Here is a 14,891-nt window from a genome sequence, read left to right on the forward strand (position 1 = left end):
ATGTTGGCACCAGGAAAACACAATATTGTATCAAATACTTACTGCAATTTTCTTTTCTTTGGGTCAATTCACGGCAGCATACTTCAACATGCATTCTGCCATGTTGCCCAGGGAACAGAATTTTACAATTACAAAAAAAAAAAATTTTTCTTCTGTCTGTGTTGCCATTGGAGAGATTTTCCCTCACTTCCTGTCCTGGTTACACATTTTTTACCAGACAGGAAAGTGAAAAGAATCTCTCCAATGCCATTAAAATCTGATAGAAATGTAACCCTTCCCCACGCCCCTAAAATGAAAAAAAAAATGTTGGCAATGTATACACTTTAGGACTGGCATAAGATTTGGGTATACCGTGTTTCCCCGAAAATAAGACCTAGCGTTATTTTCCAGGAGGGTTGCAATGTAAGCCCTACCCCGAAAATCGGCCCTAGTTTAAAATGCTTGTGAAATCCTATAACCCACTCTATTACAGTAGTATATAATGTACAGTGTGTGTGTGTTTCTGTAATATAATTGCGGGGAAAAGAGCTCCGGCGGGTCACAGAATAGTAGAATGGCGCTATAACGAAGGTATTTGGCACAATTATATTACAGAAACAAACACATTGTATATTATACACTACTGGAATAGAGTGGATTATAGGATTTACAAGCATTTTAAGTCGGTTCACACTCGGGATTCCTGTTAGGCAGGGAGAGAGAGGGGGAGAGAAGACAGCACATTACATGGTAAGACCTACCCCGAAAATAAGCCCTACTGTGTCTTTTGTTGCTTAAACTAATATAAGACCCGGGCTTATTTTCAGGGAAACACGGTAGATACAATTTAAGTATATTCTATTTACAACATGAAATCTAATTACATTTATCTTAAAGCAGAAAAAGCTAAGGTTATTAGAATCATTTAGCCCGGGTTCACACCTATGCGAATTAGATGTGCGTTTCCGCACATCTAATTCGCATAGCAGGAGAATGTGACTGGCTCCCTGTGGAGCCGGTTCACATATCTCCGGGGCGGCTGCGGAGCGCACTGCACAAAAACGCTGTGCATCTTTGGCTCCGTTTCAGGGCCGAATTCAGGCATAGAATCGGCCCTGATTCGTCCCTGAAACGGGGAACAGGGACGCACAGCGCTCCTGTGCGATCCGCAGCCCGTTGTAGTGTGAACCCAGGCTAAAGGGTATGTATAGCCAAAACTTTTTTCTTTGTATTGGGATACAGTAGGGACGGATTAGAACTGTTGTCAAGTTTGTCTATGTAGATTTGCCCTCCCTATTAGTTCTGGTGATCATTATCCCTGAGACAGAAAGTGACAGGAAAATCCAAAAAAGTGAGATTCATTTTTTCTAAGGGGACATCTGTTCCAGTGACAACTGCGTAAGGGAGGAATTCCCCTCTAATGTGCATTGTATCATGAACTGGTTCTTATCCCTGTTATTGCTAAGGCATTTTATACTCACTCATACTTTATTAGGCTCCTTTCACACTTATGGTGGTGTCTGCCATCCCCTGAAAAGAGGTCCACAGTGGATCACTTCTTATGCCCTGTACACACAATCGCACATTCCGACAACAAAATGTTTTTTTTTCTGACGGATGTTGGCTCAAACTTGTCTTGCATACACACGGTCATACAAAGTTGTTCAGGAAATTCCGGTGACGTACAACACGTACGACGAGCCAAGAAAAATGAAGTTCAATAGCCAGTGCGGCTCTTCTGCTTGATTTCGAGCATGCGTGGAACTTTGTGCGTCGGAATTGTGTACACACGATCGGAATTTCCGACAACGGATTTTGTTGTCGGAAAATTTGAGATCCAGATCTCAAATTTTGTGCGACGGAAATGTGTGATGGAATTCCTTCGGAGACTGGGCTGCAGGGTAGTATTCCAACATGATAACGACCCCAAACACACCTCCAAGGCGACCACTGCCTTACTAAAGAAGCTGAGGGTAAAGGTGATGGACTGGCCAAGCATGTCTCCAGACCTAAACCCTATTGAGCATCTGTGGGGCATCCTTAAAGGAAGGTGGAGGAGCGCAAGGTCTCTAACATCCACCAGCTCTGTGATGTCCTCATAGAGGAGTGGAAGAGGACTCCAGTGGCAACCTGTGAAGCTCTGGTGAACTCCATGCCCAAGAGGGTTAAGGCAGTGCTGGAAAATAATGGTGACCACATAAAATATTGACCCTTTGGGCCCAATTTGGACATTTTCACTTAGGGGTGTACTCACTATTTTTGCTAGTAGTTTAGACAATAATGGCTGTGTGTTGAGTTATTTTGAGGGGACAGCAAATTTACACTGTTATACAAGCTGTACACTCACTACTTTACATTGTAGCAAAGTGTAATTTCTTCAGTGTTACATGAAAAGATACAATAAAATATTTACAAAAATATGAGGGGTGTACTCACTTTTGTGAGATGCTGTACATGGTAATAAATCAAATTTGTAACACAATTAGTGCCACGCTCCACAACGTGCTATATCTCTAAAATATAATGGTAGAACAAGTGTGTAATGATTGTATCATATATCATGTTACCAGCTTAAGCACATACAGTATTTGCCTGAAAGAAATATATATCTGTGGGAAAAAATAATAAATGCATTGATATCCCGAAGAATTTCCCTAAGTCCCCCATGTAGGGACAAAAGTGCAATTAGACAATATTAATAATATTATTATATGTGGTCCATTGCCCCAGGAGAGAGCACATCCGGTGAAGGGGTTTAAACACAGTCTGGAGCACGAATATGTCACTGCATATTTGGAGTGTGTTAAGAAGAACATTTAAGAGTATATACCATTGAGGATTGTGTATGTGCAGAGTCACTTTGGATAGTGACCCCAAGGACTGGGTTTCACATTTATTCACAGTATCACTGGGATCATATTTTTTACATTTCTACTTTTTACTGTTGCTTTTTATTGTTGCATTCATTATTTTTTCACGCGAATATATATTTCTTTCACACATATACTGTATATGCTTAAGCTTGTAACATGATATATGATACAATCACTACACACTTGTTGTACCAGTATATATTAGCGATATAGTATGTTGTGGAGCATGGCACCAATTATGTTACATACCTGTTTATACCACCTTTCCTGGCTGCGTGAAAGAAGCATTAAGCCTCGTACACACGATCAGATTTTCAGACGACCGTTTGTCTGTTTTTTGTTGCATGCTAGTCTCATGCCGAGAGTGAAGAGGTTACTCACCATACAAAAATTCTCGAACGACAGAATTCAACTTCAGAAGTGAATGTGTTGAATAGTTTTGTATGTATTTTTCCATTTCTGAGCATACGAAAACCAGACAAAAATTTTATAGCCTGCACATCCAGCTTTTGTCATACGAAAAATCGGAATTGGCTGTCGAAAGCACCGTACTAACGATCCGAAAATCGGCAGAACATTAGTCGGACGAAATTTTACTTCCGATTTTCGTATCGTGTGTACGGGCCCTTAGAGTGTTACTAAAAGGCCAGGGTTTAAAAAGTAAAATTATAATGCACAGTTGTATTTTTCAAGGTTTATTAGGATTCTCAGGTTGTAAACATTAATTACAGCAACAATAAGTATAACAAAATAGTCACTGGGTAGATATGCACTTGAGGAAGTGAGTTACTGTTAGACAGTGGGGCAGAGGGGTCCACCTTATATATAAGGTGTCAGAGGCACCGGATTAACAGGCAGTGGGTTTGCTTAACCCCTTAATTCCCTATAGGCCTGGAAGGAGAAGACAGAGGTGATATTTTAATGAGAGAACATGGAAGTACCTCTACTAACCATTCTAGCTTTGATCACATTCGTTTAGTCAGAACAATAGAAAAAAACGATATCCAATCGCTTGATGGGAATGACTGTACCTTGAACATTGCTCTATGCTTCATTGAATATATATCACAGATTACTGATATGCTGTGCAGAGTGCAGCGGTGTATTTGAATGGATTAAATGCGCAATTTCATTGGCTGAAAACCAGCATTTTCATCACGATCAAAGAAGACCCCTTCAAACACAAGTATAAAGCAGAAATAATACCATGTAATAACATATTGGTGAATGGCAGAGCAATATGTGTATAGTGCACAAAGCAGTGTATAGGTGTGATCTGTAACTACAAAGTATAGAGTACTTCTAAGTGCATAATGGTCCCTGGAAAGGTAATGCAATCAGAGTGTCTCTAGCTGTTTTATGGTTCTAATTCAACCATGCATTAGATGGGGACACATTTTGCTTTATTTAGGAGTGTAAAGGAATGGTCTCTTAATTTAGCAGACTACAGCAAACTGAAATTTAATGGCTACAGCACTGTAAATATCCAATAGTCACATATCTTGTGTATATTTCCTACAAGACACCTCCTAATTTATCTCTTATTTTACTACAGTTCAAATGTGCAGGGGATCGGCAAAGCAAAATGGAATTGTAGGTCAAATGTGAAATGTGCATTTACTTGTACATGGTCCGTTTGCATTTCAAGTAAATTTGTATAGCCTTTCCTGTTTAAATGGTTCGCCGACCAGAGACATGGAGATGGGCCTTTCAGTTTGAGAAATGAGCATGAGAGCACCCAATGCAAAGAGCATAACTATAAGGCCGGTTGCACACAGACGTAAGAATTTACTGAAGTTTATACGCAGGATCTTATTGACAAAAAGATCCTGAGTAAAATGTTTCATAAAGACCGTGCATAAATGCGTATAAGTGCATACAATAGTAAAATTCTTCTTTATTGCCCTTATTGCAATATACGTCCATAGGTGCGTACACATGTAAATTACTGCACTCAAATGTTCTATGTTTGTTCAGCTCTGTACTCATTGCTCTGTTACTCATCTTTACAGAGCTGTGTATATGGTTCCATAGACTACAATGCATCTATATCCAGATCAATAAAGAAAACATGACTTTTTTTACACCCGTGTGCAAGAGGCCTTATACTTATCTAAGGCTTCATTCACACGGCAATGGCACACAGGCATTTATATGAGTTTTTAGGACATTTCTGAAGTCATATAAATGCACGTAATGATTTGAAATGGTATAATTCACAATGTGCATTTACCTGTGTTTAGGTGCTTGGAAAACAGCTGCATTTAGAGCATATTCTGTGCATCCAAGGGCAGATTAGATACTCTGAACAGATTATGAAGGACAGATTAGATACTCTAAATGCATGTATCCACAAGTAAAAGACAAGTACATTTAAAGGAAGGAGAACTTGATCTGAGAAAAGTTTCTTTACACTTCCCGGATAATTTCTCATGCGTTTCAAAAAAAACAAACGCTAGAGGCTAGTGTAAATGTAGCCTGACATTTTCTCTAACCTCCAATTTTGTGATCAAGTTTTTGAACATTTTTATCAATAGATATATTGATTGGATAGATCCTTATTTTACATAAGCTTAGATCTCTCAGGTAAACTTATCTCTGTTGAACTTCCTGTCATGTTTTGCAGCCCATGAAGAAAGTAAAGCCCAAGTCAAATTAAATTTTTTTTTAATCTTAGATAGAGTGGGAATGGGTTAGAACTCTGTCAGGTGTTAAAGCCCATCTCCAGACAAAAAAAACGATTTTCCATGCAGTGAAACTGTGCCCGCACTGCACGGGTTCCCTGCTCGTTTTTGTCTAGGGAAGAGGACAAGGGAAACTTACTTACCTAATCCTACAATCCACCCACCCCCAGCACAAGACTGGTCCAGCATCCCCATGCTCTAGCAGTCTTGAGTTGTGGACTGTTCCTGATGTCATTAAGCCCAGAGCAGAGTCCACAGACCAGGAATAGTCCACCGCTGGACCATGGGGAGGGGGCACCATTTTCCAATGGAACAAAGAATCAGGGAAATATAAGCTTTCTCCTCACTCCTAGACAAAGTGAGCAGGCTTTTTTTTTTTGCCCGGAGTTGGCCTGTAAATGCCCATCTGACACTTATTATGGAAAAGGAAATGAGTGGATATTTCAGCAAGCCATAAACAAAAGGCAAGGGTACTTACTACACATACTCAATTAGGAAGTAAAAACAAATCTTCACAAAAGAAACAAAGAACACAGTAAAACTTGATAGAGCTTATAAACTATCTACACTCATTTTTATAGCGTTCTACATCTCCATTGGAGAGATTTGGCCCCAATCCCTCTTCTGTTTGACATCTATCAAAAAGACGGGAAATTTTGATATACTGGAAAGCAATAAAAGCTTGACAGATTCTCAAACACTTTTCCACTTTATCCATAACTAAAAAAAAGGCTTGGAATTGGGCCTTTATAAAAGCAGATGTACAAGTACAAGTTTAGTGGGAATCATTTAACTGTCCTTACCATTTTCCATATGAGCAATTCAGAAAAATTATTAAACATTGCTTTTTTTTGTTTCCTATTGGTAGTACTCCAACTAGAGCCATGTTTTCAGTTGATAATGGTGTTTTTACTGTTACAGACAATGACACTTCCACTAGTAATTTTAACTAATTAGCTAGCGACATGTTGGTGATATGTTTGGTCCCTTAATGGCCAGTCAGCGTCATCAGCCCCATAGTTTGCTGAGTGTTCACTAAAGCACATTATTTGAAAGAAGGCATTGCTGTATGTGTTCCTCTGCTTTGCTGCATATAGTTACATAAGGCAAACACTGGGAAAGGTACTGGGTGGTGATATATAAGACCAGTACCAATTCTGTATTGAGTGTCTACGCTTGGCTGACATGATGGAATTCACAACACAATTTAGGACTGGTTTGGTTATCGCTTCCATGAATATCAATGTATGGCATAAAATTAGGAAACCAATGTCATCTCTGTGCATCCCTTTGCACTGTTCTCGGAGGCACTACCTCCTCTCTGGTGCTTCTAATGATTAGCAGGTTACTCGTGGAGTAACAGTTATTGTGAGTAAACATCAATACAGCAAAAAAACAAAACAAGTCCTGAGTCCAAGATACTGCAACACTGTACAAACAAAAATTATCACGAGCTTCTCTTAGATCAGGGATATGGTGTTGGTAAAAAAAAACTATTATTGATCTGCCTCTCCCTTCCCAAAAGCCACCCTGTTTTTTGTGTTAAGGTCGGAGCCATGCAGTCATTTACATTATATCCTCCAGTATGTCCAAGTGGGTGCTTTCCCACAATGGGCTGCCATGCTATTTTCCAACACGTCAAAATGTACTGAAGAATTTCTGGATCTCCTTGCTGCATAGTGGGCACACCTGGACTGTAAACAGGATTATTTTTGGGAAGTGCTTGGCTTTTTTGTTGGGAAGTTCTGAGAAACGAGGGAAGTCAACCAAGGGAGGAGTTCATACCGGACGGGTGTTTGAGAACAATAAATAAGATACTGCAATGAGTCCATGGGCACCACATCCATCTCCAAACTGGTCCTTGAAGTGATGGGTTTTGGGGCAGGAAAAGTGAAAGTTAAGTGCCATTGGGATGAGTGCTCACTGTTCCTGTATCTGCTGCTGCATTTTCTGCAACATTTCCTGCATTCTCCGCAGCTGGAAAAGAATAAGATTGAGTTAAAATATTAAACTTTAAATATATTAACACTTGCAGGTTTCTTAAATCTATTAGGAATGCACGTACATATATCCTACCCGTGCTACATATGCCTTATGCCCTGTACACACGGTCGGACTTTCCGATGGAATATGTGCGATCGGAGCTTGTTGTTGGAACTTCCGACAACAAAATCCGATCCTTTAAATTCCGATCGTGTGTAGACGCATGCTCAGAATAAATTAAGAGACGAAAGCTATTGGCTACTGCCCCGTTTATAGTCCCGACGTACGTGTTTTACATCACCGTGTTCGGATCGATCAGATTTTCTGACAACTTTGTGCGACCGTGTGTATGCAAGACAAGTTTGAGCCAACATGCGTCGAAAAAAAACTATGGATTTTGTTGTCAGAATGTCCGATCAATGTCCAACCGTGTGTACAGGGCATTACTATGACATCTGCTCAGCTGTATTTACTGATTGATCTACTGATTGATCTACTGATGATCTAGATTTTTACAGGCCAGTGCCTTTGGCTGCTGGATAATGGGAGCAGCATAATAATTATTATTTTTCCATGCTTTTGCTTTCCCTTGCTTTTCTATCCCCTAATAAACTAAAGATCCTAACCACTATGGACAGTTTGGCCAAGATTCATTAACATTGCATTTCTTTCCAATACTAAACCTACACAGCAATCATCAAATTGCATCTAGGTATATCAGTCCAAAATGCAGGCACCTGTCATATTTTGTCTGATTTATAAGTTATCATAGGAAGTAAAAATTTGAGTGATTCCTTTCATGACTGAATATATTTTTTGGGATGTAAGCACACACTTAGGCTGCCCATAGATGGTTGCAGGTAATAAATTTGCTTGATTCCCCCATCAACACTGACAGTGTCGAAAAAGGGAATCCCTCACGCGGAACTATTGTGTTCTCCCGGAAAGGGAGCGAGGGAAGCCTTCCTCGCTGGGAGAACAAAGTGATTATTGTTAGCGGCTATAACATCTGCTTGCAATAATCGCGTGTAAAATCCGGCAAAATCAACTTGGTGCATTCAGCCCGCCCATGCATGGTTTCAATCATCTATAGCCCGGCTTTAGTTTCCTTCTTCAGGCATGGTTTCAGCCAAACCAAGCCTGTAGGAGGAAACGAAAGGGTATATTAATCAATGTGTTAACCTAAGAGTCACACAATTTTCACCCAAGATAAATTCATTTTCTAATGGAATATGTGTTATGCCCTGTACACACGATAAGATTTTCCAATGGAAAATGTGTAATAGGACCTTGTTGTCAGAAATTCCGACCGTGTGTAGGCTCCATCACAAATTTTCCATAGGAATTTCCGACACACAAAGTTTGAGAGCTTGTTATAAAATTTTCCGACAACAAAATCCGTTGTCGGAAATTCCGATCGTGTGTACACAAATCCGACGCACAAAGTGCCACGCATGCTCAGAATAAATTAAGAGACGAAAGCTATTGGCTACTGCCCCGTTTATAGTCCCAACGTACGTGTTTTACTTCACCGCGTTCAGAACGATCGGATTTTCCAACAACTTTGTTTGACCATGTGTATGCAAAACAAGTTTGAGCCAACATCCATCGGACAAAATCCATGGATTTTGTTGTCGGAATGTCCGATCAATGTCCGACCGTGTGTACAGGGCAAAACTCTTGGGTGAAAGTTGTGTGAATCTTGGGTGGGGAAAAAAGATAAATAAAACTATCTTCTATTTAGGCTCTGCAGAACTGAGTTATCTCTACTGACATTTGCAGAGCTCAAAAACTCTGAGACACTTCATAATCTGAAAAGTGGTCATTGCAGCCGCCCGTGTTAAAGGAAAATGATTCAAAAGAAATATTATAGCAAGTCAGTCAATATAAATATTACTCATTATTATTAACTGGTAAATACTCTATAAAACAAAATATTGGGTTAAATGAGTCCAATATTATATTATTAATTCATTGACTAAATGATAAAACATAATTAACTGCTGTAATATCATTAACTATAACTACAGAAAGGTGCTTTAAATGCAACTTGCACCTTTTACCCACTATTACCTGAATTTATTTACAATACATTTACCTTTCGAACTATGCTGCTTGAGAGTCTGCCTCTTAGGCACACTGGATGGCTGAGATTTTGAGAACATATTATGAATTATTTTTGTGCCTGCTATTACTTTATGTAGCTATATACTTTATTTCCTTCAAGTCTACTGCTATTTTAGACTGGACTAATCTTATCAAGCATAGCATGCCACTTTAGAAACCTACTTCTGAGACTAAGGAGCCTAGTTAAACTGTGATTGGATACTGCACATTTTATTCATACAATGCAAAGCGCGGTGGTGCACCTTCCGTGTCCTTTAGATTATTCTCTGCTTAATACTGCAGAGGACAGTCCAGAAGGCTCATCACAAGAGCGGTCAAGTCATGTGACAGGTTTCCTCATCTGCGTTACAATTTTTTTTTTCCCACGGTAATTAAAATATCTGGGGCTTTACTTGCTTCAAAGTCCAGAAGTAAAAAGCACATTTGTAAATCACATAGCTGTGCTATAAAAAAGTGCAGGAGGATGTATTGTTTTAAAGCAGCAGTATACCCACAATTAAGCCATACAATAGTATTATCCATGCTAAGGGGTTGAGTTATAAGAATATGCATAACCCTTCACCCAGTTAAAGTTTACGTACATCCCTTCTGTGTAAATAGGCTATATCCTGTGCAAATTATTGATTTTAAAATGGAAATGCTGCATTTGGTCACTAGATGGAGCTATGTATGTATAAGAAACTCCTATGATACTTAGCGCCATCTAGTGGCCACCTTACAGACCTGTAACTTTTTAACGTTCCCTTGTGTGATTTGAAAATCTGCAATTGTAACAAAAGAACGTTTCACAATAGCTCTTATCGATGACAGCAGATTCTACCTTCCAGAACTGGAGACCACCAATGCATGACTAAAAATAGTGTTAGTTCTGGGACGGGGATGTCACCTTATGCAGTCCTGCACAGATGTGCTCTTCCCCAAGCACCATGTCTAGCAAGATGATATTGGCAGCCTTGAAAACTTGTTGGAAGTCTTGAATATAACAGGTAACAGCAAAGCTCACAATAAAATAAAAAAATACCACCAAGAATGGCATTAGTCAGAGGAGGAAACAGAAATTATACTGACCTCTTCATCCTTCATTTTTATGAGTTTCTCTGTTTCAGCATCAGGTGTTGGCAGAGGAAGTATAGGAATTGGACTCTCTATCCTATTATCCTGAGTAAGTTTACTGTAAGAAAAACAAAACATAAGAGTATAAGGAGGTTTACATTGGTTTACAGTGAAGGAGCTGGATAAGATGCATTTTTCTGGGTGACTTGTTGCATGCAGTGCTTTAGATCTTGTCGTGGTGTAAATGTTCATTAAAGGAAAACTATAGTTTCATATAGTTATCCTTTAAGTTACCCCCTCCCAAAGTCTTATAATCACCTGTCTATTCCCCCTTTTTTTTTTAAAAGCCAGTGGTGTGTGAAACACACCCAAAAACTCCACCCGGTGCCAAGAAAAGTGCACACGCATAAAGAGTGACACAAAACGTGCAACAGGATCCTCTCAAGGAAGGACCTTACCCTGATCCCCCAGGGCGTTAGGCTCCAGACGGGGACTAAGGTACTCACTAGGCCCGTCTGGCTGAAACCAGGTGGACCCCTTTCTCTGGAGGGTCTGTCGAAACAGACCCACCCAAGTACTCGGTGGGGCTCCCCCGAAGGGAGACCCCATGAGAGAGGGTGAACTAAGCCAGAAGGCAATGTCCACCCCCTCCCAAGACTTTCAGGGTAGGCTCGAGGACCCACACCCTACTAATCACACGGTGACAAACAGTGCAACATCAAACAAAAAAATACAAAAAAGTGACGAACACGGGGAATAAATAAAAAGAAAGTGGGGAGAAGGAAGGTGGCAGAAGGAAGGTGGGAGAAGTGAAAATGGCCATCGTGCAGTACAAGGGCCGAACCTTCGGCCAGGAATCAAAAATTCCTCTGGTCCTAGCCAAAAGGCTCAGCCCTAGAGGCAGGTGTGAAAAAAGTGTGTTGTGAAGTGACCATGGTGCCAACAAAACTTCAAAATGCACCTCAACACTTGTGAGAATTATGGCATCCCTGGATTGCCACTCCAGGGGCACATTCTCCACAGGCTTTTCTCTCAACCCTGACCAACAGCCCGGCCAGTGCAGCCCCCATCCCAACCAGGAAGGCTTGGAGCTCTGAGAGCCTGTGTAATGACTCAACCACTACTCCCATCACTCCTACCTAATTACATTCGGGAAATACTATCCCCCCCCCCCCCCGGTGGGAAAGGGGGGCCAGTGTTCTCTCCTGAAAAACTGACCGGAGCAAGGACTACACCAATTTAGGCCAGAAGGCCAGGGACCCGACCCTTCAGCCACACCCAGTGGTTCTCCGTCCTCACCAGGAGGCTTCCCTTTCGGCTTTCTCTAAAGGCGGCCTAATAACGACCCTCAGTTATACTGTCGAGCAGTACACTTTTGGTCCTCCCTGATAGTAACCGTCCAGGTTGCCATTACGCCAAGAGGTTTTGCATAGCCACCGCAACCGATCAGGGACGGTTAGCACAGCGCCACCTCTTGGCAACTGATAAGAACAAATACTACACTTGATCTTTGCCAAAAGGCCGAGAAGCCTGTCTATGCCCCTGTCAGATCCACACTATGGGGAGCTGCATAGCTGATCTGTACATGCACCTACAAACATCACTTGTTTCTATGGAGAGATGCATAATAGATGGCCTATCCACAGGAATGAATATGATTTTTCTGTGCATGCACAGAAGGGACAGACTGTTCAGGAGAGTAAAGTGGTGACTATGGGACTCCTAACTTTCTAAACAAAGTGCCAGTTTACTGTCCTTCAGACTTTAGGGGGGCCAGACTGGCCACTGGGAGTCGAACTTGTACTGGCGTTAGTGGGAGTAAACAGGGCATCTTTGGCATTAGAGGGAAGAATAGTGCACCATCATTGGTGTCAACGGAAGGAATTATGCCCCCTCGCTGGTGTCAGTGGGGGAGGAATAGTACCTCATTGTTGGTATCAGTGGAAGGAATAGTACCTCATTGTTGATGCCAGTAATAAGAATTATGGCCCTTTGTTGGTGTCAGAAGAATAGTGTCCTGCATCTGTGGCAGAAAAGCTGCCCCAAGGGCCAGATAAAAGCAAGCAAAGGGCCGCATCCGACCCCTGGGCCACAGTTTGGAGACCACTGCTGCAGACCAAAGACACTTGCAACTAAAGTTGACAAAAGATCACTTTTAACCTCAGTCAGCGGGCTGATTGAAGAAAACTAAATGGATTCCCTCATTCACACAAGAAAGGTGCATATAGGAATCCCCCTCTGCCAGAGTACACTAACTGATAAGCACTGATCAAACAAAAAGTTTTCAACAAACTTGATGCAAAGTCAATCATTAGATTTCGTTTTTTGAGAATAAAAGTAAAGTTTTATTCACTTCAATTGTCAAATTATGGCAGGGCAAAATCCTGTCCTTTTAATTCACCTGCACATGAGTAGGGGGCCCAAAGTGAACATAGCTTCACTTTATTTATAAAAATGAACATTCACTTTGCTAAGTGAACATTCTCCTTTCCAGTAATCAACATTATTGAATCTACTGAGAAAAATCTCAAGACCATAGAGGAACAATTCCCAGGACACCATGTGATACACTGGCACTGCAATACAACATCAGTCATGCTGGTTTTACATTCACTTCTATATTACAAAAGTAATGGTAAAGGGATATCCAAAGGTGTCATAGGAAGGAGAGCATCTACACAATGAGTAAAAGTATTTACACTTTAGCTTTGATTAAATGTTATTATTTGTAGATAATATATTAGATTCATAAGGTACGGTTAGTAGGAACCATTTTACCCCACACTTAGAAGCATTATAATATAAATATGTTATCAGTCATCTAAAATATGATGTGATTTAACCCCTAACCTTTCTGCAGTGCTCTGCGTTTCTTCATGCCTTGAAAAGACAAAATGTAATACTGAATTATTCAGAACTAGTGAATTGTTTGTACTATGGGTTAACAATATCAGACGTTTGAATTTAAAAAAAAAAAAAATACATGAAACCAGCTTTTTTTATGATCATTTATATCATAACTACGGTTACCTTCTTGAGATTATAATTATATGTCTTGTTTAGTCTGGTCAAGGAAGATTGTAACTTCTTTACCAGGTATACTCCCTTTAGGCTGTATAGAATGTTCCTGAATCGGGACCCCCTCTGTCCCCATTGTAGACTCCACCCGGGGTCCTATTTACATATGTTTTGGGAGTGTATTAATATTTTATCTCCTTTACTATGCCGAAAAAGAGATTCTGATGAAATGGTCGTCCTTGATTCAACCTGAAGTGTCCTTGTGGCAGGCTAAGGTGAATGCGGCCCTCCCTCTGTATAAGTTGACGTATATTAATAGGGGATGCCGCTGGAAATTTGAAAAGGTATGGTCCCCTTGAACCTTGACCTAAAGTTGTCCACCTACAATATCCTTGTTTGGGTGAAGGGTCAGGTACTAAGCTTGGAATGTCCTTCCTACCGAGCCCTCCCCCTCCCTTTCCTGATTGTTTCTTTTGTCCGTCTGTTGCCCCTTTCCTTCCCCGTCCCCTCTCCCCTTTCTCTTCTCACCATTCCCCTTCCCTCTCTCCCCTCTACCACACCATGCCACTGGATACTTGATGGCTCTCCTTCCTAAGAAGTAGGTCTTCTTTTCTGTTACTTAATTTGCCCGTGTTTTACTATGCTTAGTCTGCTTATATTTACCTGTTCTTTAATGGTTTTGATTACTTGCCATACCCATATTCTATGTGAACATCCCTTTGTTGTGTACAGAACCATGTTTTTGTGTTCTGTTTATACTGTATTGCTACAGACTGCAATAAAGCACCCCTGTTTTGTAAAAAAGAAAAATGAAGATTGTAACTTAAATGGAAACTCTACTTCTTGAAGATCCTGCAAGTGTCCCATTTCCCTGGGTTCAGATTAAAAGAGAAGTAGACTCCCCAGCCAGCTCTACACAGAGAACAGAGCAATCCTACACCGCTGGTCATTCAGTTCTTGGTCTTTAGTGAGCAGAGTGTGGTGACCTTTAGTCCTTTGCTCTCTGCTCTACCCCTCCAGCACTCACTGGACTGCTGGGCTGTACAGGAGATTTGGAGCGGTTAGCTCAGTCTCTCAGCAGCATGCTGAAAGGTTGAGCCAGCTGCCGGTCAGGCATCTGGGTGGATCCCAACGTTATTGTTGGGATCCCTGCAGAGCCTTGGCTGGCTCTGTG

At 40.9% G+C, this 14,891-nt stretch overlaps 1 protein-coding gene across 6 annotated transcripts in view; it reads right to left on the reverse strand.

Annotated features, from left to right (window-relative positions):
- Positions 1–3,531: 3,531 nt before the first annotated feature.
- Positions 3,532–14,891, reverse strand: part of SEPTIN5 (septin 5) — a 117,754-nt gene continuing 106,394 nt past the window's right edge. For 4 of the 6 annotated variants that reach the window (XM_073628939.1, XM_073628942.1, XM_073628925.1 and 1 more), the window contains 3 exons: positions 13,550–13,579; positions 10,715–10,817; positions 3,532–7,513 (listed from right to left, as the gene is read on the reverse strand). In XM_073628939.1, coding sequence (XP_073485040.1) covers positions 7,457–7,513; positions 10,715–10,817; positions 13,550–13,579 — 190 coding nt within the window. In that variant the 3' untranslated portion in view covers positions 3,532–7,456. The remainder of the gene's footprint in view (positions 7,514–10,714; positions 10,818–13,549; positions 13,580–14,891) is intronic. The other 2 variants (XM_073628930.1, XM_073628935.1) reach the window with 1 other exon arrangement.

This window comes from Aquarana catesbeiana, linkage group LG01 (genome assembly GCF_042186555.1).
Source record: "Aquarana catesbeiana isolate 2022-GZ linkage group LG01, ASM4218655v1, whole genome shotgun sequence".
Lineage (NCBI taxonomy): Eukaryota > Metazoa > Chordata > Amphibia > Anura > Ranidae > Aquarana > Aquarana catesbeiana.